The following is a 24,983-nucleotide window of genomic DNA, read 5'->3' on the forward strand; positions in this document are numbered from 1 at the left end:
ACATACTAGCATCATCTCTTTATCAATATTGTTTATGAAAATCAGAAAGAAATACTGGTCCAAAAAATGATCTTTGGGGGACCACCCCACTTAACATTACACCTATCTGAAGAACATTCAGATAGGTGTAATTCAAGGTGGCGCCTTCGTAGCCAGGTGGGAAGGAGCAGCAATTCGTAGCACACGCTTCTTGATTAGACTGCGGTTCGAGCCCGTCACCACCAAATACGGAGGATGCGGAAAGGTCAAGCAAATGACCACCGCATATTCCCGGAGCAATATGGCCTTAGTTGCTAATGCTCCAAACAACCAAATAACTAACTAACTAGCCTCTTAAGGTGTTTCCTACCAATGAAATCAGACTAACCAATCTGTAGTTATGGACTTAAATTTTTGAAATGCCTTTATCTGTTGGCACTTTCCAATCCAAAGAAGTCTCTCCCAAAACCATGCTGCCCTCATAATTAACCTTAGAGGTTCAATACACTCTCTGGCTGCTGCCCTCAAAATTACTGAGTATATGCCATCAAGTTCAGGAGCCTTACTTGCCTTAAGTCCCAAATTTTTTTTGTAATAAACAGTCATCTGTAATTTAAAAATCCCTAATTTCATATGGCTCAGCCTCAGTCCACAGTCTCTCCTCAGCATGAAAAGTCTTGAGTCAGTAAAAGCCAATGCCAAGTACCTGTTCAGTTCATCAACAAAATCAGCCAGGTTATCTAAGACTTTCCAACACCCAGTTCACAAGGGTCCAATCTGATTCATTTTCTCCTTTATATTCACATATATGAAAATTTTCCTGTCCCCATTCTTTGCTCTCTTAGCCAGTGCTTTCTCATACTCGGCCTTGGCCTCCCTAACCTTATCTGTGGTACTATTACGGATCAACATGTAGCTGTTGTAGGCGTCAATAATTTTCTTTGCTCTGTAACTTACCTATGCTCTTTTTCTGCTCTATTAGCAGGTCAGCTGCCGCCTCATGTTATATATTCTTAATGGCATCTATGTGTTTGTGGCTTCTGTAAATGTATATGCCCTCCCTCTGTAATCTGCCCAATTAATAGATGCCATCTATTAATTGGGCAGATTGCAGGGGATAAATTAATTAGCCGTGTAGTGCAAGGAAGCCTGTAACCTCCTTGCACTACATGACTGATAATATCACATTCTCCTCAAAATGGACTGGAAATTTCATATTTATCTCTACCATCTATGACCCTTAGAAATTACAACGAAACATGGAACTTGAATGTGGCATGCCTAAATCAAAAGACTCTGGGTCTAAAACCTCAGGGAGGTGGCAACTCCAGTATGCTTTGAATTTTCACTTGAAATGAGAGCACCTAAATAAAAACAATTGTAATCTAAAAATAAGCACTGATGATTGCAGCAGCATTAAATATTGAAGTTTTGGAACCAGAACAATTTATATTGAAAATTTAAATTTAGAATGGATTTCATACTACCAAGAAAAAAATTCTTATTGCAATGGTTCTGATATTTTATTCATAGTGAATGCAAAACATTTAGTATTCTTTTCTTCGTATAAATCTTCCCTTCAAAATGTTACCTGAATTGCTTTTGCTTCTTCTAATTTGCTTAGTGGATGCAGAATTTATATAAAATGTATTATCTAGTATAATGACACATCCTCATTCCCCATCTCTTGTATTGCACAGTGTCTTTAGATGCTGTCATGTGTAAATAGTATAAGTGATAATGGTGAACATGTATAAATGCATTCACAATTCATTCCAGGAACACTATTCTACAAATTATTTTACAGTAGCTGCTCGAATTTGTGAATCACGATTGTGATTTATGCCTTGTCTTTAGATAGTAAGAATGTTACAAATGGCTGTTATTTATTGTAAAGTTAAAAGGGGTGTGGTAACTTTTTTTTTTTACTTTTTTACTTTTTTTTACTTTTTTTTGTACTGCTTAAGACTGTTCCCCAGGTGTAGTGAGTCGGGGTGTGAAGAGAATATTCCTATGATCTGTTGCTGTTTTCTATGCATATTCAGCACAACCATTGAGATAGAGGACAATGAATATAATCAATAATTGTATTTAGAAGTTACATGAGCTTAAACCATGGTCACTTAAGCTTGCATGTACTACTGCACTCCTAACTATTCAGCTACATCACTATTGTCATCCATTCAAAATGTTTGATGGATGTGCTTCTTGTGTAGGGTGTTCCTTTTCAAGCTCATTAAATTATGTTTCTCGCCAAATAATAAGGGAAATTCATAATTTGTTTATTTCAGGACGAGGAATGAAAAGTGCAGATAACTTCAAATTACTATATGATTTAGCAGACAAATTGCAAGCAGCTGTCGGTGCATCACGTGCAGCCGTTGATGCTGGATTTGTACCAAATGATATGCAAGTGGGACAGACTGGAAAAATAGTTGCACCAGTAAGATTATTTTCATATTCATGCAGGCTTGTTTTCATTTCATAAATACACTGCTCTATTATTAATATCTGGACACTCCAGCACTGTCAAGGAGACAGTAATACCATTGTGAATGCAAGATACTGTGATCGACTGAGTTTAGACTTTCAGCACAGAATGATGATAGAGTGCCCCACAAGCAATCTTTCTATACATGACACATCATCATAATTGAAAGTCCCTAGATCATTTATTGGCAATGTGATCTGCAAATGGAAATAGACTGGTGCTGAAACCATCACAAAAACCTGGAAAAATTGTGAAGCTGGCAGAATGTAACCGAAGAGCCCTGCAAAGAATCGTGCTCTTAGAATGCAGGTCAACATTGTCACAGCACACACACAGGCCCTTGGTGACACAATTGGGACACATATTAGTACCAGTACAGTGTGCAAGACACTGCAGGATATGAGTTACCATGGTTGTGCAGTCATCCACAAGCCACTAATCATCCCAACTAATGTCTGACACTGTCTAGCTTGGTATAACACCTGCTGTTCTGGTTTTCACACCATTGGAAAAGTTGTACTTTGGAGTGATGAGTTACAGTACGTGATCTACCAGTCTGAGAGTTGTGCCTGGAGAAAGCTATCTGCCAGATTGCATTTTCCCAACAATGAAGTTTGGCAGAAACAGTGTAATGGTCTGAGGCTATTTTTCATAGTTTGGTTTGGGACTATTGGTTGTTTTGGACAAAACCATGAATGCTGAAGTCTGTCTAGATATCCTGGACAATAATGTGCAACCTATGTTGGGGCAGCACATTGGGGAAGGCCCATATATCTATTAACAGGACATTGCTCCATGTCATACTGCTCATATTGTGACAGACTGATTTAAAGACATGAACCTCGAAAAGTTGGACTAGCTACCGTAGAGCACAGACCTCAATCCCATATAGAACCTTTGTGATGAATTGGATGGTTGGGTTGTGAGGAGAGACTGCCCAAAAAAAAAAAAAAAAAAACAGACTTGAACTGGTCTCCATGCTGAAGGCTGAATGGTAAAAATTATCAGAGGGCATTGACAGAAAACTGGTGCAGAGTTTTTCCATGAAGACCAAAAGAAACAAAACAAAGGCAAAAGATTTCAGTAAAGGGTATTGGTTATTTTTGTAAATAAAGGTTATTTGTAGATATGCAAGTATCTGGATATTAATGGTAAAGCAGTGTATATTAACTATATATAATGGAATACAAAGTGCTTTGTTATGTTCTTATGAATTCATATGATTGACCACTGTAGATTATTTTCAGTTTCTGCAGCCTATTCTTTTGTTCAGCTAAATTTAGCCAGTATCCAAAATCCAACACTGATTTTATTTTTATCTTGTTAGAATATAATGTTATAACTTCTAATCTCTGAAAAATAAAAAAAATTATTAATATACATTAAAATGCTTACCAATTAGTGTAAAATTGCATTACTCAGAAAAAAAAAAAAAAAGGATATTTTAATCAAACCAATTATGTTAAATAAAAGATATAATTCAGGACTTTCCATTGTAAGACTTTTTTTTTTTTTTTTTTTTTTCCAAGAATGATATAACATTAAATAGTGTAACTCAGTACACATAAACACAACTGAAGAAATGCTTAAAGGCTTCTTCAGTTGGGGCTGTAATTGAAGGGAACAGGGTTTTCCACCCCATAAGTTATTCTGGATTTTCAGCTTGCACAACATGAAAATAGACAAACACACTGGTACTGATATAATACACACAGCTCAATATGCCTTAGATGCTAATATGCTGTCATCATCAGCCATTTTCAATCCACTGCAGGATGAAGGCCTCTCCAGCAACTTTCCAGTTCCTTCTGTTTTGAGCACTGGCCATCCATTTACTACCCAAAAACTCATGAATTTCATCTATCCATCTCCGCCTTTGTCTTCCAGGTTTTCTTCTAGCTCCTGTATGCTGTATAAATCATAATAAAAATAAAAAGCATGCCTTACTATACTGCGATTTATATTTTTTTAAGTATACAACAAGAAGCAATCATTAGTCAAAAATTTCCTTTTTGCTGCAACATTTTCTCATCTCTTCTGTTTTGCAGTATGGTAAAATCTTTATTGTATAGTTTTTCAAAATATATGAGTAATACAGCTCAATCCTTCCTGCTATGATACTATTTGAAAAATATGAGATTTAACTCATACCTTTTTATAGGAAGTTCTTCAGCCTAACACTCGCATCAAATTAATATATTATATGAAACTAAATTTATGACACGATATTATGATTAAAAATGTATTAATTTGATGTGAGTGTTAGGCCGAAGAACTTCCTATAAAAAAGTATGAGTTAAATCTCTTATATTATTGTATAGTTGTACGGTTACAATAGTATATACAAATACAATATACAATACAATATCTCATCACAGTTTTAAAACTAGGGGTTTTAGAGATATGATGTTCTGTATGTTTTATGACAAACATAGCATTGCCAGTTATAAATACCTAATAACAAAATGATACAGAAATATCTATTAAAAGTATGGTGTTCAGAAACTATATACAATTAGTTAACAAGAGAGACAAGCTCTTGCATGTACACAGGTTCCAATTAATTCATTGATTGGAGAGTCACTACCAATGAGGAAGGTTCCCTGCTTACAGTTGAAGCACCCTTTAGAAGATAGACTTGCTCACTTTTCAATAAAGTTTGAACCTGGCACAATTACAGAAAAATCACAATCACAATTTCTGCAAGGCTAGCCCTCCTATATTTGCTATCCTCCACAAAGAATTTCAGATTGGCATCTAGCCTTTGTGCAGCCTGAAGCATTTGAGCAGGCAAGAATCTGTCTGCAATATGGAGGCAATCCAGATTTGACCTAAGGGATGGTGAGGCCCTTATGGTATAAAGAGAGATCCTATAGTGGCATAAATCTCAGATGTTTGGAGTGCTAATATGGCCTGTATTCATCTTCACTATGGTGTGGTCTTTTTGTGCAGATTTTATGGTATACTGCAGATTCTGTGCCAACTCTATAGTTCTGACTTGAGGCAGCAGCTGATGCTTGGAGTTGAGCCATTTCAGAAGCCAATGCTCATCTGCAAAAAGTGGTCATAGGGTTGTAAAGGTAGCAGAAGCCCAAATTTCTGAGGCATTTATTTATTATTACATACAACAATATTGGGTGAATAATCCTGTAAATATATCAGTGATGTTTTCTGATCTCTGACCTGAAGCAGATGGTGCTTTGCAGTCCATCTCAGCTGACTAAATCTTCAATGCATGGACTGCAATTGGGCATGAAAGTTAAGCTTGAGATCAAATATTACCCCCCCCCAGATCCTTATGTCAAGTCACTTGTGGAATGGCAATACTGTTGAGAGATGGCTGTATCTGTGAAGGTTGTTTTTTGAGGGAGATAACTATGATGGCAGATTCAGCAAGATTGATAGTCAATAAGAATTGTGCCAGGTAGTAAATGGGAAGATTAGTGCAGTATGCAGAAGCCCAGGGAGAACCCCTCCCTAGGGAATGCCAGCAGTGATGTGGTAAGAGAATGACTGGCATCCAACTGTAATGGGTATAATTCTGGAGGTCAGTAGTGAGTAGAGGAATCCAGGACAAATCCTTTAACCTGAAAGAACCTTTCCGATAGCTGGAGAAGAGCCCCAATATTAACAGTGTCAAATGCCAAGTGTATGTCAAGATACACAGCGGCAATTTCAGAATTATTCTCAAAAGCCTGCGGAATTTTTTAGGATGCTGGTAGAAAGTTGCGACTGTGGATCTGTGCTTGAGAGCACAGTGAATTTGGGGAGGCATCTCAGGGAGTAGGTGGTTGGGAAAAACTGGTAACAGTATTTTGCCAAGAAGCTAAAGTAGATGCTTTAGATATAAGCCTTTAGTGACTGATGTTGGACTACTGGATTTTGGAATGGGCATTACTTCATAAATATTCCATTGTTGTGGAAAGTAGTTTTCTTTTATCAGTATTATAGATTGTTAAGGACATCAGCAAGCATTTTAGCATGAGGTGCGGCACTTTATCGTGAGCAGTAATGCTTTGATATCATTTAACAGATGCTGTTTGGTGATTATGACAATGGTGTCAAGGATATCCCTTTAATATTTTGCCTATAATAATTTGCCTCCAATGCCACAATTGGAGCAGTGTGGCATTGGAAGCAAATTGTTGCTATGGATAAAGGGGTGGTTGAGGGGGAGAAGACAGAGTAGTAATCAATGGACACTGCTCATCGTGGTAATCAATGGACACTGCTCATCGTGGACTAATGTTATTAGTGGAGTCCCTCAGGGTTCAGTGTTAGTCCGTTATTGTTTTCTGTATTTATAAATAGTAGTAGTAGTGGTGGCATGTGATGCAAGAAACCAAATGTATGAGCTTATGCAGCATCAGCCAACAAAAAAAAAAAATCACACCATTCTCTCCAAATGCCTGTCCAGTTCCTCCTTAAATTTATTCAACCTATCAACTACCACGACAGATGGACATTTGTTCCAGCAATTAACCACCCGCTGGCTAAAGGCAAATTTCCGCACATCTATTCTACATCTGACTTTTCTTAATTTGAATTTATGCCCCCTTAGGTTCGTAATCTGAACCTAAGGGGGCATTAAGCTTGATGGTATATCAAGCTTAATGTCCAAGTTTGCAGACGATACAAAGGTTGGCAGGGTTGTTAAGGACACTACTGACTCTATGCTGCTGCAACAGGATCTGGAAAGGTTGAGCAGATGGGCTGAGAGGTGGCAAATGAAGTTTAACATTGACAAATGTAAAGTACTACATATGGGAAACAGCAACCCCAGAACAACATATCAACTCTGTGGTACTACACTGACAGTGGTAGAGAATGAAAAGGACCTGGGGTAATTGTGCAGGCAGATATGAAGTTCTCTGAGCATTGCAGATGGGCTGCAAGAGTAGCTCATGGTGTCTTGTCAATGATATACAGGAATTTCTAGTTAAAATCTCTTCACCCCATTCTATCAACTTCTTTTATTGCTGCTATCATTCTGCAAACTCTATAAATCACTCTGATCTTTTTGACTTCCTTTCTTTGAAATTTGGCTTTATGCAGTCTAATCTAATTTCCTAATGGTAAACTAATTTGCTGCACTGATTTTAATGTTATAACTCCATCTGGCTTCAATTTTCTCATTGCCTGGATGTAACTGGCCAAGATGCTCAAACTTTTGCTGTTACTAATGACCTTACACTTTTGTTCATTTACTTACTGGAATAACAAACAATCCTAACCTCTTGATCTTTTCCTCACCATCAACCCTTCAAATTACACAGTTAATATTACTGCCCATCTAGATACCTGAGATCACAACTTGGTGAGGGTGCCTCCATAGCCAGGTGGGCCGGAGCAGCAGTGCATAGCACACGCTTCTTGATTAGACCAGGGTTTGAACCCGTGACCACCAAATACAGAGGATGCAGAAAGGTCAGGGAATGACCACCGCATATCCCCGGAGCAATATGGTCTTAGTTGCTAATGCTCCTAAAAACTAAATAACAACAACAACAACAACATAAAAACTGGGTGATATCTCTTCTCCAATGGAGCCTCTCACCCATGGCATTCCTAACAGTGAAGTAATTTATCTTTATGATTCAAAAATTTTTATAACTCCTGCTGGCTTCAATTTTATATTTGCACAGACCTCTCTATTAGAGATACCAAAGTTTTTGCTATTACTGATGACTGGACATTGCCTATTTTTAATGCATAATATTCAAAATATGCAGTAAAATATATGAAAATATGCACTAATGCTATTATATGCAATAACATTTTTTTACATTTGTTACCTTTATTGTAGAGGCCGCCGTAGCCTAGTGGTCAGGCGCGCGGGTGCATAAGTACACGTGCCTTGAGTGACCGGGGTTCAAGCCCGTGACTGCTGAATACGGTGCTGTTTCTTGTATTCTGTCTATCTTGTAAACTCCTCTGACCGTTTGGTCGTCCCGGAGTATAAACAGAAGAAAAAAAAAAAAAAAAAACCTTTATTGTAATACATTTATTATTCATTTATTCTACATTTACTTTTTTGTATTCAAGATTTAAAAGTAACAAACTATCAGTTTTAGAATACACCTACTGTTTTTACACGATAGATACGTTCCTGAAAAATACGTGTAAAAAAAATTCGTGTAAAAAAAGACATTGTATTTATGGAAGAAAAGAAGATTGGTTCCGGATCTAAAAAAATCAGTAAAAATAATTAAAAAAAAACACATAAAAATATTCGTTTTAAGCTTATTATTTTATTTAAACAAAATACACATGTAATAATATGTAATTAAAATGTATTAAAATAAATTTGTATGCATATGAAATGAAAAAAAAATCTTCATGAACAAAAAAAAAATCTGTTTTACACATAACAAGATTTTATTCATTTTCACTTTCTGATAATAAACGGCGCATATGTTTGCGTACGACTGGAATATCACTGCCATCACTAGAAATGTTGTGGACATCGTCTTCTTCCTCTATTAATGAAATTCTTTCTGTGATCTCTTGAGCAAAATCAGCACGAGTCTCCTCTGGTGCTGATGTTTCACCGGTTTTACGAACGAATTCAGTTATTAATTGTTGTGTTCGTGTTTTGGTTAGGCCGTTATATAATTCTCTGTAAGAGGCTGTCAACAACTTCAGTTCACGTTGAAACTTCCCAGCGCGTTCCTCATTAGGGTCATGTTTGACAAAATGATTACCTAATTTTCTGGCCAGTTCCAGACCTTCTTTTATTAAATCTGCATTTAGAACAGGATCATTTTCTTCATTATCACTACGTTCTGTGGGATAAGGAGTCCCAAGGACAATCTCTAATATTTCATCTTCGCTTAGGGCTTTGTCGGTTAACAATTCATCAATATCTTCAAACGATAGATCATCGAATCCTTCTCCACCAATTTTGTGTGCCATTGTAATGATTTTGGGAGATTCGGTTGTATTAGGGATGATGGGATCTTTGCTTTTTACACATTGTGGCCAAACCGCTTTCCAACACGCATTTAAAGTTGCTGGTTTTAATTCAGTTAACGCTAATCCAACTTGATTGATACAATCCATAATTGAGAATTTCTTCCACACATCAGTGATTGTTAGTGTTTCATCATTCAGTTTGTCCAAAACATGTTGGAATGTTCGTTTTACGTAGTATGTTTTAATTGTCGTAATTATACCTTGGTCTAGCGGTTGTATCAAAGATGTAGTATTAGGTGGCAGAAATAAAATTTGTACGTTTGGGTGTTCCAAGACAGGATGGCCGGGTGCATTGTCAAGAATCAGAAGAACTTTAAATTCGAGACCTTTCAAATTCATATAACGTCTGACTTCTGGGACGAAACATTTGTTGAACCATTCTGTAAAAATAGTAGTGGTCACCCAGGCCTTCTTGTTTGCTATCCAGTGAACAGGCAGTTTATTGATATCTACACCTTTCATTGAACGTGGGTTTAGGGCTCGATATACCAGCAGTGGTTTCAACATACGATCTCCTGAAGCGTTGGAGGAAAATAATAAGGCCACGCGATCCTTAGCTACCTTAAAACCACCAGCAGTTTTCTGCAATTTGGCTACATACGTTCTGTTGCATTCGTTTCCAGAAGAAACCAGTTTCATCTGCATTCCACACTTGATCAGGAGTGTATCCTCCATCTTCAATAACTTTTGCAAGTTCCTGCTGGAATACTTTAGCAGCCGATTCATCTGCAGATGCAGTTTCACCTTTAATTTTTATATTATGAAGAGCATTCCTTTTAAGAAACCCTGTCATCCAACCTGTACTCGCAGAAAATTCATACTTTCTGTTTAACTGAGATGAAATGCTTGGCTCCTTTTCTTTAATCTGTCTGTAAATTCTTAGTGCTGTTTGCTTGATGGCATTTACATCTACTGGTACTCTTTTTTGTGACTGATCTTCTATCCATATAACCAGAGCCTTTTCCATTTTTTCCTTGACAATATCTCTTGTATATGATGATGAATTAACACTTACTTTTGTTCCAGAACATACCGACTTCCTAATTGCAGCTTCATTTTTCTTAATAGTTCTTACGGTAGCTTCATGTACACCAAAATGCTTTCCTAGAGACGTAGCCACTTGTCCAGTTGCAAGACGATCTAAAAATTGAATTTTAAGTTCCAAAGAAATCGTTTTCCTTTTCATTTTGGTAATAGGCGAATTATTCGACATTATATAAGGGCTACCGAAAAATATCTCAGTTATAATTAATAAAAAAAGGTATGAAAAATTTGTAAACTTACAATTTATTGACTATCGGCAAAATTAATAAATTTATATGTGCACAAATTTCACTAAAGATTCTTTCACTTTGAAATAGAGCTTACTACTACATGTCTTCCGAAGGTACAATGCACGAATACCGTAGATGTGCACAAATTCAATAAAAACGTTGATGATTCATAGATACCTAGACGTACACATTGGTAAGCAAAAGCACGCGTTTCAAAACGCACACACTAGCTGTTATCCAATCTGTTGGTGCGTGTAATATAGAAATGATACTAATATGCCACAAATAAAAAAAAAATTCTTACAATTTAGGCAAAAAAAATTCATAGAAATCGTGTTAAATCAAAATGACTCGTGTAAAAAGAGAATGAAATATTTATTTTGAATTCGTGTTAAATCAAATTCGTGTAAAAAAAGTTCGTGCAAAAACAGAATTAGGTGTAAGTATAATTTTACGTGGAGCTTTGTTGCAATCTATACAGTGGGACCAACTGATGATGTTACCAACAGCAAATTCAAAATGGGAAGCATTCAAAGAACTTATCTTGGAAGCTACTAGGCTTTACATACCAACTAAGAAATATTGTTCAAGGTTTAGGCCTAAGTGGATATCAGATGAACTAATGAGACATATGGCAGAGAAGAAAAATGCATGGGATACATACTAATTAACACGTGACACAGAAGCCTATGATAGATAAAAGTTGATCTGTAACCAAGTTACAAAGGAGGTTAGGCAGGCAAAGGCAGATTACGAGAAATCTTTGGCAAGGGATGCAAGAAAAACAGCAAAGAGTTCTTTACTTATGTAAACTCTAGAAGGAAAGGGATGAATTAGATTGGTCCACTTGATATCGATGGGTCAACTGTTGATGATCCTGCTCAGGTAGCTAACAAACTAAATGAATATTTTGCATCGACATTCACACATGAGGAGTTATTCAGCGAGGGGAATGCCAGAGGTGTATTCAACTCTGGCAGTAAGCTAGAGAATCTTGTAATAACTGAGAGTAAAGTGGAGGGGAAATTGTTGAAGATAAATACAAGAAAGGCACCTGGGGTGGATGGGATCTATCCAGTTATATTAATGGAGGCAGCAAAGGAAATAAGCAAACCCTTAGCCATAATTATGAGAGCTTCCTTGGACTCAAGGGAAGTACCCATGGACTGGAAATGTGCAAATGTGACCCCAATTCACAAAGGAGGATCAAAGGGTGACACAAGTAATTATAGACCTGTTAGTTTAACTTATGTTCCCGGAAAATTAATGGAGGCACTGGTTAAAGAAGCACTGCAGGATCATCTAGACAAGACTTCAGTTATAGCTCAGACACAGCATGGTTTTGTTAAGGGGAAGTCTTGCCTGACCAATTTGATTGGATACTATGATGCAGTCACAAAAGAACTGGATGCAGGGAATAACTTTGATATTATATACTTGGATCTTAGAAAGGCTTTTGATACTGTTGCACATGGAAGACTGCTGCACAAATTGGAGCAGTGTGGCATTGGAGGCAAATTGCTGCTATGGATAAAGGGGTGGTTGAGGGGGAGAAGACAGAGTGGTAATCAATGGACACTGCTCATCGTGGACTAATATTATTAGTGGAGTCCCTCAGGGTTCAGTATTGGGTCCATTATTGTTTTCTGTATTTATAAATGATATTGATGATGGTATATCAAGATTAATGTCCAGGTTTGTAGACGATACGAAGGTTGACAGGGTTGTTAATGACACTAATGACAGTACACTACTGCAACAGGATCTAGAAAAGTTGAGCAGATGGACTGAAAGGTGGCAACTGAAGTTTAACATTGACAATTGTAAAGTACTGCATATGGGTAGCAGTATCATCATTCTGCTCTTCCATTTGGCACGGGTTGAGTCCCTGTTTAGATAGCAACTGCTATTGTTGTCGGTCTCTTGAATCTTGCATCATTTGTTGATAGCTCTGAAAGCCTGTGTTTTCCTTTAGGCATTGGAGCCATTCTCTTTTGGGACTTCCTGGTGGTCTCATCTCCAATTCTTCCTGTCAGTACCAGAGGTGTATTGCTAAAAAAAATAGTACCAGAATGCTTGTCGTAAAAACAATAGTACTGGAATGCTCATTCTCCAGAAGACTATATGATAACGCCACATCGACTGTACAGTAACTGAATCAGACTTCAGATGCACAGTTCATAGAGCATTCAGCTCATGGCAAATCAAAATGCAGCGTTTGCACGCATCACAGTATATCTCATTCAATGGATCTCTTTATCTAACACATAGTACCTTAGTAAGAAACATTCAAGTTTCATTGCAAAATTTATATTTTTGTTTTTAAATAAATTTTTAAAGAAATTTATTAATTTTAAAGATTACTATTAATATATATTTTTAGTAGCAATGGGTAAAATAGATATTTCTCCCTCCCCTTTAATTATACCATTGTTTCATGATATTAGGTGTATAAATTTAAAGATCTTCTATTATGACATTTAGAAAAAAGTACCGGAACGTTGTTCCGGTGCGTTCCGGCCCGAATACACCACTGGTCAGTACTACATTAGGCAGCCTGTGTTGTTTCATCCGGTTCACTTGTCCAGACCACTGAGGTTGTTTTTTGTAGATCTGCTCTATTATTCTGCATTCAAAATTTAGATCTTTTCTTACTTGTTCATTAGTTTTATGTTCTCTCCAATTTGTTTTATTGATTTTCCTTAGACATCTCATTTCAAATGCCATTATTTTTTGCCTGTCTTTCTTATTTATTCCCCAATTCTCTGATCTATAAGTTGCTGTGGGTATGATGACAGTTTCATATACAGGACTAAGAAAAAGTATAAAGGGGGGGGGGTTACATTCCAAAAGCTAACAAAAATACACTATTTCGGTAACAAATACACCATTCTAGATTTCGTGTATCTTCTGCTCTCTTTAAAAAATCAGTAATCTGGTTTGTTTGCTTTTGTTTGATAAATCTTTGTGCATTTCGTCGTATGGAACTAAGCATTTTTGAAGCTCCCTTTCAAACTTTGGTCTCCTTTCATTCAAGAATCTGCATTCAAAAAATAAGATTCTAATTGCTCAGCTAATTTTATGCCTTCCCGTATGCTTTTTAGTGTAAAATGTGGAAGTTCAGAATTTTCATCTGTACTACCGTCCTCTGAAGTGATTAGATTTTACCTCCAATGCCATTTCCACCAAATCCGCTTCGCCAGCCTCTTTTTTTACCAGTAATTCTTGAACGTCTTCAGCAACATAGGCAACTAAGGCCATGTTACTCTGTATATTGTCTATAAATTGAGTGTCCTTAGGTCAATTTTCTGTTTTCTGAATGAAAAACCTGAGTTTCCAGGAGGGGAAACCATGCTACCCTCGCCTGAGCCCAACTAACTTAGCCACTTTGTGAAAAAGATTTGTGATAAAAATTCCTATCATCGACAGGATTTGAACTCGGGTCTTTTCCACCCAGTGTGGGGAGGAGGGCAATTTTATGAACTGTGCTACGCACGAGGGCTTCAGTAGTCATATCATCAAAACCTTCCTCTCCTACTGACATGGCAAGTTCTACTATTGCACCGATTCTGTTTTCTGCCGGTTCGACCATATTTCCTGAATGAACCGACTCTGGCCATGCATTTAACAGCGCCTCCGTAGCCAGGTGGGCAGGAGCAGCAGTGCGTAGCACACGCTTCTTGATTAGACCGCGGGTTCGAGCCCATGATCACCAAATACGGAGAATGCGGAAAGGTCAGGGAATGATCACCGCATATCCCTGGAGCAATATGGCCTTAGTTGCTAATGCTCCTAAAAAAAACCAAATAAACACACATTTAACAGTGACGATTCTACTTCTTTCAAGAATAAAGCTATGATTCTGATACAGTTCACAATTCAGAAATGTTTCCATGCCTCATTTTAATGATTTTCTGATGTAATGAGATTTAAAGGTGGATATAATGCCTTGATCTAATGGCTGAATGAAAGAAGTTGTATTAACCTAATACAACTGTGGTAGTAGGAACATAACTTCAATGTTTGGATGGCCTGGCGTGCTACCTAATAGTAATAAAACTTTGAAATCTAGATTTTTCCAAAGTTAAAAAAGCACAAGTTTAATAGCACAAAACGTAACACGGGGATTTCACAACAAAACAAAATACAAGGATTTCTCAATTTTTTTTTTTTTTTGACTAAAGAGTCAACAGTGGGAATTCAAAAAAAGTGGGAATGTTGAACAATTACATCCACATAATAGCAGGGTTCTCCCCATGAAAAGGCTCAAAAATACCCTGTTACGCAACGTTTGCCACAATTCTCTAACAGTGTTAGAGCAAAACCATGTTATACAGATACCATGTTGTGCGAGGATTGCCGCAATTTATCAATCATGTTAGAGCGAAACCGTGTTGTAGAAGTACCGTGTTATATGGGGGGGTTTCCTGTAATTTAATTTTTAGACTATTTGAGATTTTATTGCTCTTCCATATGTTTTTGAGTTTGTTCATGTTTTTCCATCCAATGTTCAGTCTGTGTTTAATTTGGTCAGTATTACTTAGGTTTCTGGTTATTAGAGAGCCCAGGTATACAAATTGTTGTACTTGTTCTATTTGTTGATTTTGGATGTTAAAGGTTATGTCTTCTATGATTTTTCTGATTTGCATTACTTTGGTTTTATTTATATTAATATTAATTCCATAATTGTTGCTTGCTTTATCGATGTTTGTTTGAGAGTGGTAATCAATAGACACTGTCTTTGTGGACAAATGTTATTAGTGGAGTTCCCCAGAGTTCGGTGTTGTGCCCATTGTTGTTTTGTATATTTATCAGTGATATTGATGAAGGTATATATCAGGTTTAATGTCCAAGTTTGCAGATTATACAAAGGTTGGTAGTGTTGTTAACGACAGTAAAGACAGTATGCTACTCCAACTGGATCTAGATAAGTTGGGCAAATGGGCTGAAAAGTGGCAAATGAAGTTTAACATTGACAAATGCAAAGTACTGCATATGGGTAGCAATAACCGAAAATAAACATACCAACTGTGTGGTACTACAATCAGGGAAGTGGAAAGTGAAAAAGACCTGGTGGTAATTGTGCAGTCAAATATGAAGTTCGCTGAGCAGTGCAGAGGGGCTGCCAGGGCAGGTCATGGGGTCTTGTCAATGATATATAGGAATTTTGCTAGCAGGGACAGGGAGGTGATTATCCCATTATACAAGGCAATGGTCAGGCCACACCTAGAGTACTGTGTACAGGTCTGGAGGCCTCATTTTAGGAAAGATGTAGAGTTGCTAGAACGAGTACAAAGAAGGACAACAAGATTGGTGATGGGGAACAAAGGGATGCTCTTATCAAGAAAGTCTTAAGTTCTACAAATTGCAGTGCCTGGAGAGTAGGCACCTGCAAGGTGATCTGATTGAGGTGTATAAGGCCTTGAGTGAATTGAGCAAGCTGAATGCTAATGGGATTCTTCCTCTTGCTCAGATTAACCTGAGGGGGCACAGATTCAAATTGAGGAAAAAACAGTTGTAGAATAGATGTGCAGAAATTTGTCTTTAGCCAGCAGGTAGTTGATTGGTGGAACCGACTTCCATCTTTTATTGTGGAAGTTGATAGCCTAAATAAATTTAAGGCTGAGCTGGACAGGTGAAACACAAGTAGTTGCTCTTGACATCTCTAAGGCTTTTGATCGTGTTTGGCATAAAGGTCTTCTAAACAAGCTTCCATCTTATGGTTTGCCAACTGTTTTTAATAATTGGTTATCCAGTTTTCTCTCTGATCGCTCACTGTGGGTGATGGTAGATGGCTCTCTGTCTTCTAACTTCTCCACTAATGCCGGTGTCTCCCAAGGTTTAGTTCTTTCCCCCACTCTTTTCCTCTTGTATATTAATGACCTTCTTCCATTGACTGGAAATCCTATCCATAGTTTTGCTGATGATAGCACACTGCATTCCACTTTCTATTTTGAGAAACCTTGTCCTGCTCAATCAGCTTCAACTTCTCGAAAATCTGCTACCAATTCCTTAAATGCCGATCTTCAGGTAATTCTCCAGTGGGGCAAAGACAACTTAGTTGATTTCAACCCTTCTAAAACTCAGTCTTGTCTTATATCTCGCAAAAACGATTCTTCTGCTCCTATGTCTATCTTTGGTGACACTCCAATTTCTAGGCAAAATGATATATCTCTTTTGGGGATTATCCTGACTTCTAATCTCTCTTGGCACAAGCACATTACAAATAGTGCTTCTTCTGCATCTAAAAAACTTGGTTTTCTCTTTCTCTCTCGGCGTTACTTTTCTTCCAAACAACTGCTCACTCTGTATAAATCGCAAATCTGCCCTGCCATGGAATATTGTTCCCACATCTGGGGTGGTGCCCCCAAAACCTCTCTCAGGCTTCTTGATTCCATTCAGAAGAGGACAGTTAGGTTAATTAATGATTCATCTCTAACAGAGTCTCTCCACTCGCTGTCTCATAGACGTACTGTTTCTGCTGCATGCCTCTTCTACAGATACTTCCATGGGCACTGTTCTTCTGGATTGGCTTCTATAATTCCCGCTCTCTCTTTCAAAACAGTCCAAACACGTGCCGCCACCAGCCAACATCCATTTACTGTCCAACTTCAAACTCACAGAACCAACTTTTCATCTTCCTCATTTATTCATTCAACTGCCATTTTCTGAAACAACCTTCCTTCATACGTATTTCCTGAAAATTAGTCTGCAGAAGTTCAAGTCCAATGTCAATAAATATCTCCTTTCGTCTTCTCAACCTTCAACCCAAGCACGGTACTAAGTACTATAGGTCCTAATACCTCTCGTGTTTGGGGTTTACATAAAAAAAAAAAAAAAAAAAATTTGGAATGAATGGAGGGGTTGTTTGGCTGATGCTGCTTAAGTATCTTGCTTTCTTGCATCGTATGCCTCTACTACTGCTAATATTTCTTTTATCTATTCTTCAGTTTCTGTTAAAATCACAATGTCATCTGCATATTTTATGTGGTTTATATTTTTTCTATTTATTATTGTACCTCTTTTTTCTTCAATTGATTTCATTAGTTCTTCTAGGTAGATATTAAATACCATATTTCCCCATGTATAAGGCACACTTTTTTTGAAAAATTTGGGGTCTGAAAACTGGGTGCGTCTTATACAGTGGTTGTAGATTTTTTTTTACTTTCCCACTTTTTCGCACTTGTTGTCTTTACGCTCATTATTTCGCACTTGTTACCGGTATATTAGGTTACATTTTGCCACGTTCTGCCCAGAAATGGCTCAGAAAAGATTTTCGTACAGTGCTGAATTCAAGTTAAAAGTGAATGGAAATCGTGCTGCTGAACGTAAGTTTGGTCCTCCTCCAACTGAGAAAACAATCCGAGACTGGCTACAGGAAAAAGAAACCGTACTGAAAACACCACGGCAGAAGAAGGCCATTAGAGGTAAGTCAGCAAAATGGCCTGATTTAGAGAGGGAATTGAAGGATATGGATTGAGGAGCAGAGGACAATTGGAATTCCTGTGTCCACAAAGATGGTTCAGCATGAGGCAAGAAGAATTGCTGATGAAAAAGAAGTTACTGATTTCAAAGGAGGACACAATTGGTGCTTCAGGTTCATGAAACGTAATGGACTAAGCATGCATACACGCACCAGACTTGCCCAAAAGATGCCTGAAAGCTATGAGCAGAAGGTCCTTGAATTTCATCGTTTTGTCATTCAATCTGAAGACACATCAGTTTGAGTTGCGACAGATTGAAAATATGGATAAAGTCCCTTCAATTTGATGTCCGAAGTAACAGAACTGTTGATAAGAAGAGGGTGAAAACTGTAACTGTGAAGACAAGTGGACATGAAAAGAGCCATTATAAGGTTGTTCTAGCTTGTTGTGTCGACGGAACCAAGCTGCCTCCTATGCTGATTTTCAAATTCAAAACAATGCCAAAAGAAGACATTCCTCAAGGAGTGATTGTCCACGTTCATGACAAGGGTTGGATGGATCAGGATGGGATGAAGATCTGGTTTGAGAAAGTTTGGAGCAGGAGACCAGGTGGGCTCTTACGTAAACCTGCCCCATTGGTGCTTGATCAGTTCAGAGTACACATAACAAAAAGTACAAAGAAGATTGCTGCAGAGCAAAAAACAAAACTTGCCGTCATACCTGGAGGCTTGACATCCCAGCTCCATCCACTTGATGTCAGCATTAACAAACCCTTCAAAGCTACCATGAGAGATGAATGGAACCAATGGATGAAGTCTTCTGGGGACAATTTGACACCAGCAGGAAGAGTGAAGAAACCAACTATAGGAGAAGTTTGTACCTAGGTGAAAAGATCCTGGAATAATATCAAGATTGAAATCGTTGTCAAGTCATTTAAGAAGTGTGGCATTTCAAATGCCATAGATGGAACTGAGGATGAGGTAATATATGAAGACAGTGATTCGTCATCAGACACAGATGAGGACAAGCTAATGGATGGGAGTTTTGACAGTGATGAGTTGTATGAATTTTATGATGAATAAAACTTGAGTTCAATAACTTTATGTAATACATTTTTTTTTTTCAAATTTCGGGCCCTAAAATTAAGGTGTGTCTTATACATGGGGAAATACAGTAGATGTGAGATAAAGGGCATCTCTGCATGACAGTTTGTTGAATTTTACTATTGCTCTTGTATTTTTGTAGAAATTGTTTACCAACATGATTATTTCTTGATCAAGTGGTTGTAGTTGCTTCATTAAATTTTCTCTGTTTACAGAGTCAAATGCCCGCTTGAAATCGATGTAGCACAGATAAAGAGGTTTCTTTTTCCAATATTTTTCTGCAATGATGTTTAGTGTGAATATTTGGTTTATTGTTGATCTGTCTTTTCTAAATCCTGCTTGTTCTTCGCCTAGTGTTTCTTCACATATTTTAACTATCCTATTTTGTAAGATCCTTATAAATATTTTATATATATGGTTTAAAAGGGTAATGGGTCTATAATTCTGACAATTTTCTTTATCTGCTTTTTTGTATATAGGTACTATTCCACTTTTCCAGTATATCACATGTAAATAAAATTAGATTAAAGAATTGTGCGAGGTGTTTTAACATTGCATCGCCTCTGAATTTCCATAGTTCTGCTTGGATACCATAATTTCCGGTGCCTCGTCATTCTTCATTTGGCTAATTGCTTTCTGAACTTCTTTTCTTATCGAGGGTGTTTTATCTCTTCTATTATCTGACAAGAGCATTTTTTTCTTTCCCCTTTGAACAGGGTTTGGTAATATTCTTTCCATATTTTTTTAATTTCTTGCGTGTTTCCTGTTTTTATATTGTTTTTATTTTTCATTGTGAATGTTTTCGGGATGTATGTTTTAGAGAGTTCCTTTATAATCCAGTAAGTTGTTTTAGAGTCATGGCATTTATTTGCCTCTTCACACAGCTTTGCTTTATCTTCCAACCATTTCCTTTTAGCGGCTTTACATAGGTTGTCTATTTTTTTAGGACTTTATATTTTTCCCTTTTTTCTTGACTGTTTTCTTTGTTTAGAAGGTTTTTCATTTGCCTTTTTTTTCGTCCATACGTCTAAAATTTCTGCTGTAATCCAAGGATTATTTGGTTTTGTTCTCAAGGTTTCTAAGACTGCATCTTTAGTCATTTGTTTAGTTTTCTTCCATATATTTTCCATAGATGATGAATAGTTTATATCTTTTAATTTTTCTTGTAGTGTTTTCCCATAAATTTCCTTTACTTTGTCTTCTTCAAATCATAATATATTTAATGTTGCTCTATTGTTCTTTGGCTTTGTATTTTTAAATTTCCATTTAATTGTTGCTGCTAGCAGTTCATGGTCGGTGTCAAAATTTGTACTTCTAACATTTTGAATTGTTAGAAGTACAGATTTTGATGATTTCCAGTTTTTATTTATTAAAATGTAGTTGGTGCAGTTTTGTATTTCCATCTGGTGATGTCCATGTTGAGATCTGTGGTAGAACAGTGTGTTGGTGATGAATAGTTTGTTTTCTTTGCAGAAGTTCATGAGTTTTTCTCCTCGCTCATTTCTGTGTACTATCCCGAATTTTCCTAATACGTCACTGAAGTGTGTCGAAAAGCCCCCCAACTTTTGCATTAAAGTCCCCCATTATTAAAATATCTTTTTTGTTTGTGTTATCTATGGTTTCTTGTAGGTTTGAATTGAAAGAAGCTGTCTCTGTGTCATCATGTGAGGAGTCTGGGGTGTATACCTGGATTATTTTTTCGAAGATTCCTTTTTCTTTACCTTTTATTCTTAAACTTATCAATCTTGAGCTGTGTGGATGAATTTCTATTATTTAATTTAATAGATGTTGTCTTTTCTCCTTGAGTAAAATATTCTTCCTTCTGTCATATCCAGTGTTCCTTCTTCTATCCAATGTGTCTCTGACATTCCCATTTGATCCTTTTCAATTCTTCTTCTACCAGTTTTATTTTCCCGGGCTTCTAAAGCGATCTTACGTTTAGTGTTGAGAGATACATTTGAGTTTTGGATGACATATACTGTAGCTTTCTTCACAGCTGTTCTCCATGGTTACCGCTTCTATTACCCCGGACATGGTAGCATGAATGTTTATCTGACAATTACTGAGATCCATAGGGTTTAAGGCAGATAATGCAGCCGGCTTGCCATTCCTCTGTCCACAATTTAGATGAGACCAGTATCTTAGAAGAGTGACAGACTTCCACTGTTGCTGAAGATAGATCCTCCATCTTCACCTGTAACCCAGGCAGGGGCCCATCCCAGGTACTGTCAGCCGGAACCAGCCAAGCCTGGGGTTTTTTTACATGAGGTATGCTCCTCCCCCCTCCTCCTCCTTTCTCATCCGGGCTTGGGACCAGCAATGGCAGAGTTGGGTAGCAGTAACCCCAGAGTAATGTATCAACTCTGTGGTACTGCACTCAGGATGGTAGAGAATGAAAAGGACCTGGGAGTAATTGTGCAATCAGATATGAAGTTTTCTGAGCAGTGCAGACAGGCTGCCAGAGTAGGTCATGGGGTTTGTCAATGATATACAGGAATTTTGCTAGCAGGGATAAGGAGGTGATTATCCCCTTGTATAAGGCAATGGTCAGGCCACATCTTGGGTACTGCGTACAGATCTGGAAGCCTCATTTTAGGAAGGATGTAGAGTTGCTGGAACGAGTACAGAGGTCAACAATATAGTGAATGGAACAAAAGGTTGCTCTTACAAAGAAAGGCTTAAGTTTTGCAAATTATAGTGTCTTGAGACTAGGCACCTGTGAAGTGATCTGATTGAGGTGTAGAAGGCCTTGAATGGTTTGAGCACACTCAATGCTGATGGTATTCTTCATCTTGCCCAGATTAATCACCTGAGGGGGTATAAATTCAAATTGGGGAAACACAGTTGTAGAATAGATGCACGGAAATTTGCCTTTAGCCAGTGGGTGGTTGATTGCTGGAACAAACTTCCATCTGTCATTGTAGAAATTGACAGCTTAAAGAAATTCAAGGCTGAATTAGACAAACATTTGGAGCGAATGGATGGGTGAAATGGGAATTTTTTTTTTTTTTTTTTTTTTGCCTCATATGCTTCTATGAATGCTAATGTTGTATAGGGGGTTTTGCAGTGTTTTTTTTTTTTTTTTTTACACAAGAAATAACTTTTTGTCCTGACTTGTTTCAAGACTGCATAAGCCATTGGCTAAGCAAGTAATGTGGATTAGGTTTGAAAATTCAGTTGTGGATTAATTCGCATTTTGAGTACCTTACAAGCAAGCAAATGCAGTTGTGAAGGCTCTCCACCTAATTTTCTGCTTACCAGTATAATGGCTACAAGTGTCTATTATTTCATCAGCAGACATCTAGCTGCAGTTTTCTCCAATATTATCATCATAAACATAATTAAGATAATTCTTCCACAAGGTGGATTCATCTGATATTTTTCTATTTATACGATGTTTTAAAAACTTGTTTGAAAACTGCATTTTTAAACTTGGTGAAAGGGTGGTGGCTGCTTAGAAAGACAAGACATTCTTTGAAGAGTATATTTTCTTCTCCCTTGAGGTACACAGCTTGGTTAGAAGTGACTAATATAACTTTTTTTCCCTTTTTTTTTTTTTTTTTTTTTTTGTCTGTCACAATGCACATTGTTTTCAGTATTGGTCTATTTGGAATTTTTTTTTCTACATGGAATATTCTTTTTGCAAACAACACAAATGACAATACTGCTATCCATAGTGAACTCTTTTGTGTGATTAACAATCCACAATTCTCTAAGTTTAACAACAGATTTAATTTTTGACATTTTGAATGAAAGTTCAAATGGCCTATTCTGTAAATTTTTATAGAAAAATTTAACTACTCTTGTTTATAATCAAGTACAACTGCCAGGTCAACTGGGTTTACAATAAATCCTAAATGCAATCATTAATTGTATTTAGTAGTCACGAGCTTGAACCATGGTCCAATCAAAGATCGTTATATTAAACATTCATCATTAATGGCATGAGAATTATAATAAAACGCCATTGACACGTTTCCTCACACTAACTGAAATCTTTCCATGCTAATGTTATTGTAATAGTGTAGTATTTTCAGCGATAGAAATCATATTTCTGAGTTTAAAACCGGAAAAATAATAAAATTTTACAGATATATATAGTGTTGCTTATAATATTTGTGTTATATTCATTTATATGCAAGTGTCTACTAATAAATTTACATAACTTGTGCATTTACTTACTAGAATTACCAATTCTAACCACACAAACACTCTTCAAATTACACAGTCAATGTTATTGGTCCTCTGGGTACCTCAGATGGTCTCCTGCAGTGAATCCTTTCTCCCATGGTATTTTTCAGCTATGTGTTTTTGTCTTTTTTTTTTTTTTATTAAATTCCAAAAACAGCAAACTGTCTTACATATGGAAATAAAAATGAACATATGAATATTAATAAGTAATAAAAAATAACAAATAAAATAGAGATACAGATTCTATCAGATCTAGTATAGCTAAAAGAGATAATAAAAGAAACAAAAAGGGAGAAAAAAGTAAGTTAATTAGAAGAGAAAACAAATCATAAATCCACTGATTGGACGTAATTTTCAATATCTAAATATCCTTTTTTTTTTTTTTTAATACAGTGAACATCACTAACTTCTTATGCTCTCCACAGTTGTGACAGTTGATAACATTGTTTCTTTAATAAGAAACATCAATATTAGAAGTGTTAAAATCATTGAAAGTTATAATGAGAGTAAAAAATCAAAATTTAAATAGTTAAATCTAAAGTTATGAAGATGATGGCTTAGTGCAATACATATGAAATTAAATTTAAATATAGTAATAATGTTTGCCATATAGTGCAAGGAAGCTGCAGGCTTTTGCTGCACTGGCAAAAAAAAAAAAAAAAAAAGTAGATAAGAATACACAAATTATATGCTTCCCTCCTCCTACATGTAACTATCCAGCTAACCTTTGAATTTATTGAAACTGCTTCAACTATCTGTGAGCACAAATTGTTCCAGTAATCAATGACTCGCTGACTAAAAGAAAACTTCCTACAATGTAACCTAAACCTCAGCCCCTGTAATTTTTAGCATTAGTAGAGGTATATGATGCAAGAAAGCAAGCTTATGCAGCATCAGCCAAAGAAAAAAACCTTCCCATTTCACCCATCTATTTGCACCAAAACTTTGTCTAGTTCTTCCTTGAATTTATTTAAGCTATCAACATCCACGACAGATTGAAGTTTGTTCCAGCAATCAACTACCCGCTGGCTAAAGGCAAATTTCTGCATAACTATTCCCCAACTGTTTTCCCTCAGTTTTAATTTATGCCCCCTCAGGTTTGTAATCTGAGCAAGAGGAAGAATCCCATCAGCATTGAGCCTGCTCAAAGTATTCAAGGCCTTATACGCCTCAATGAGATTACCTCACAGGTGCCTAGTCTCTAAATGTTCAATTTGTAGAACTTAAGCTTTTCGTGGTAGGAAGACCCCTTAGTTCCTCTCACCAATCTTGTTGACCTTCTCTGTACATGTTCTAGCAACTCTACATCCTTCTTAAAATGAGGCCTCCACACCTGTACGCAGTACTTAAGGTGTGGCCTGATTATTACCTTATACAAAGGGATAATCGCCTTCTTTTCTCTACTAGCAAAATTCCTGTATATATCATTGACAAGGCCCCATGACCTGCTCTGGCAGCCTGCCTGCACTGCTCAGAAAACTTCATATCTGACTGCACAATTACCCCTCAGGTTTTTTTCATTCTCTGCCGCCTTGAGTGTAGTACC

At 36.9% G+C, this 24,983-nt stretch overlaps 1 protein-coding gene across 2 annotated transcripts in view; it reads left to right on the forward strand.

Annotated features, from left to right (window-relative positions):
* wal (electron transfer flavoprotein subunit alpha wal) overlaps positions 1-24,983 on the forward strand; it is a 227,918-nt gene that overhangs the window by 155,310 nt on the left and 47,625 nt on the right. For both annotated transcript variants that reach the window (XR_016547165.1, XM_090377145.1), the window contains exon 8: positions 2,271-2,422. Coding sequence is in view for 1 of the 2 variants with exons in the window: in XM_090377145.1 (XP_090233271.1) it covers positions 2,271-2,422 (152 nt within the window). In the remaining variant the exon portion in view is untranslated. The remainder of the gene's footprint in view (positions 1-2,270; positions 2,423-24,983) is intronic.

This window comes from Mastigoproctus giganteus, chromosome 7 (genome assembly GCF_048544385.1).
Source record: "Mastigoproctus giganteus isolate SK-2022 chromosome 7, ASM4854438v1, whole genome shotgun sequence".
Taxonomy (NCBI): domain Eukaryota; kingdom Metazoa; phylum Arthropoda; class Arachnida; order Uropygi; family Thelyphonidae; genus Mastigoproctus; species Mastigoproctus giganteus.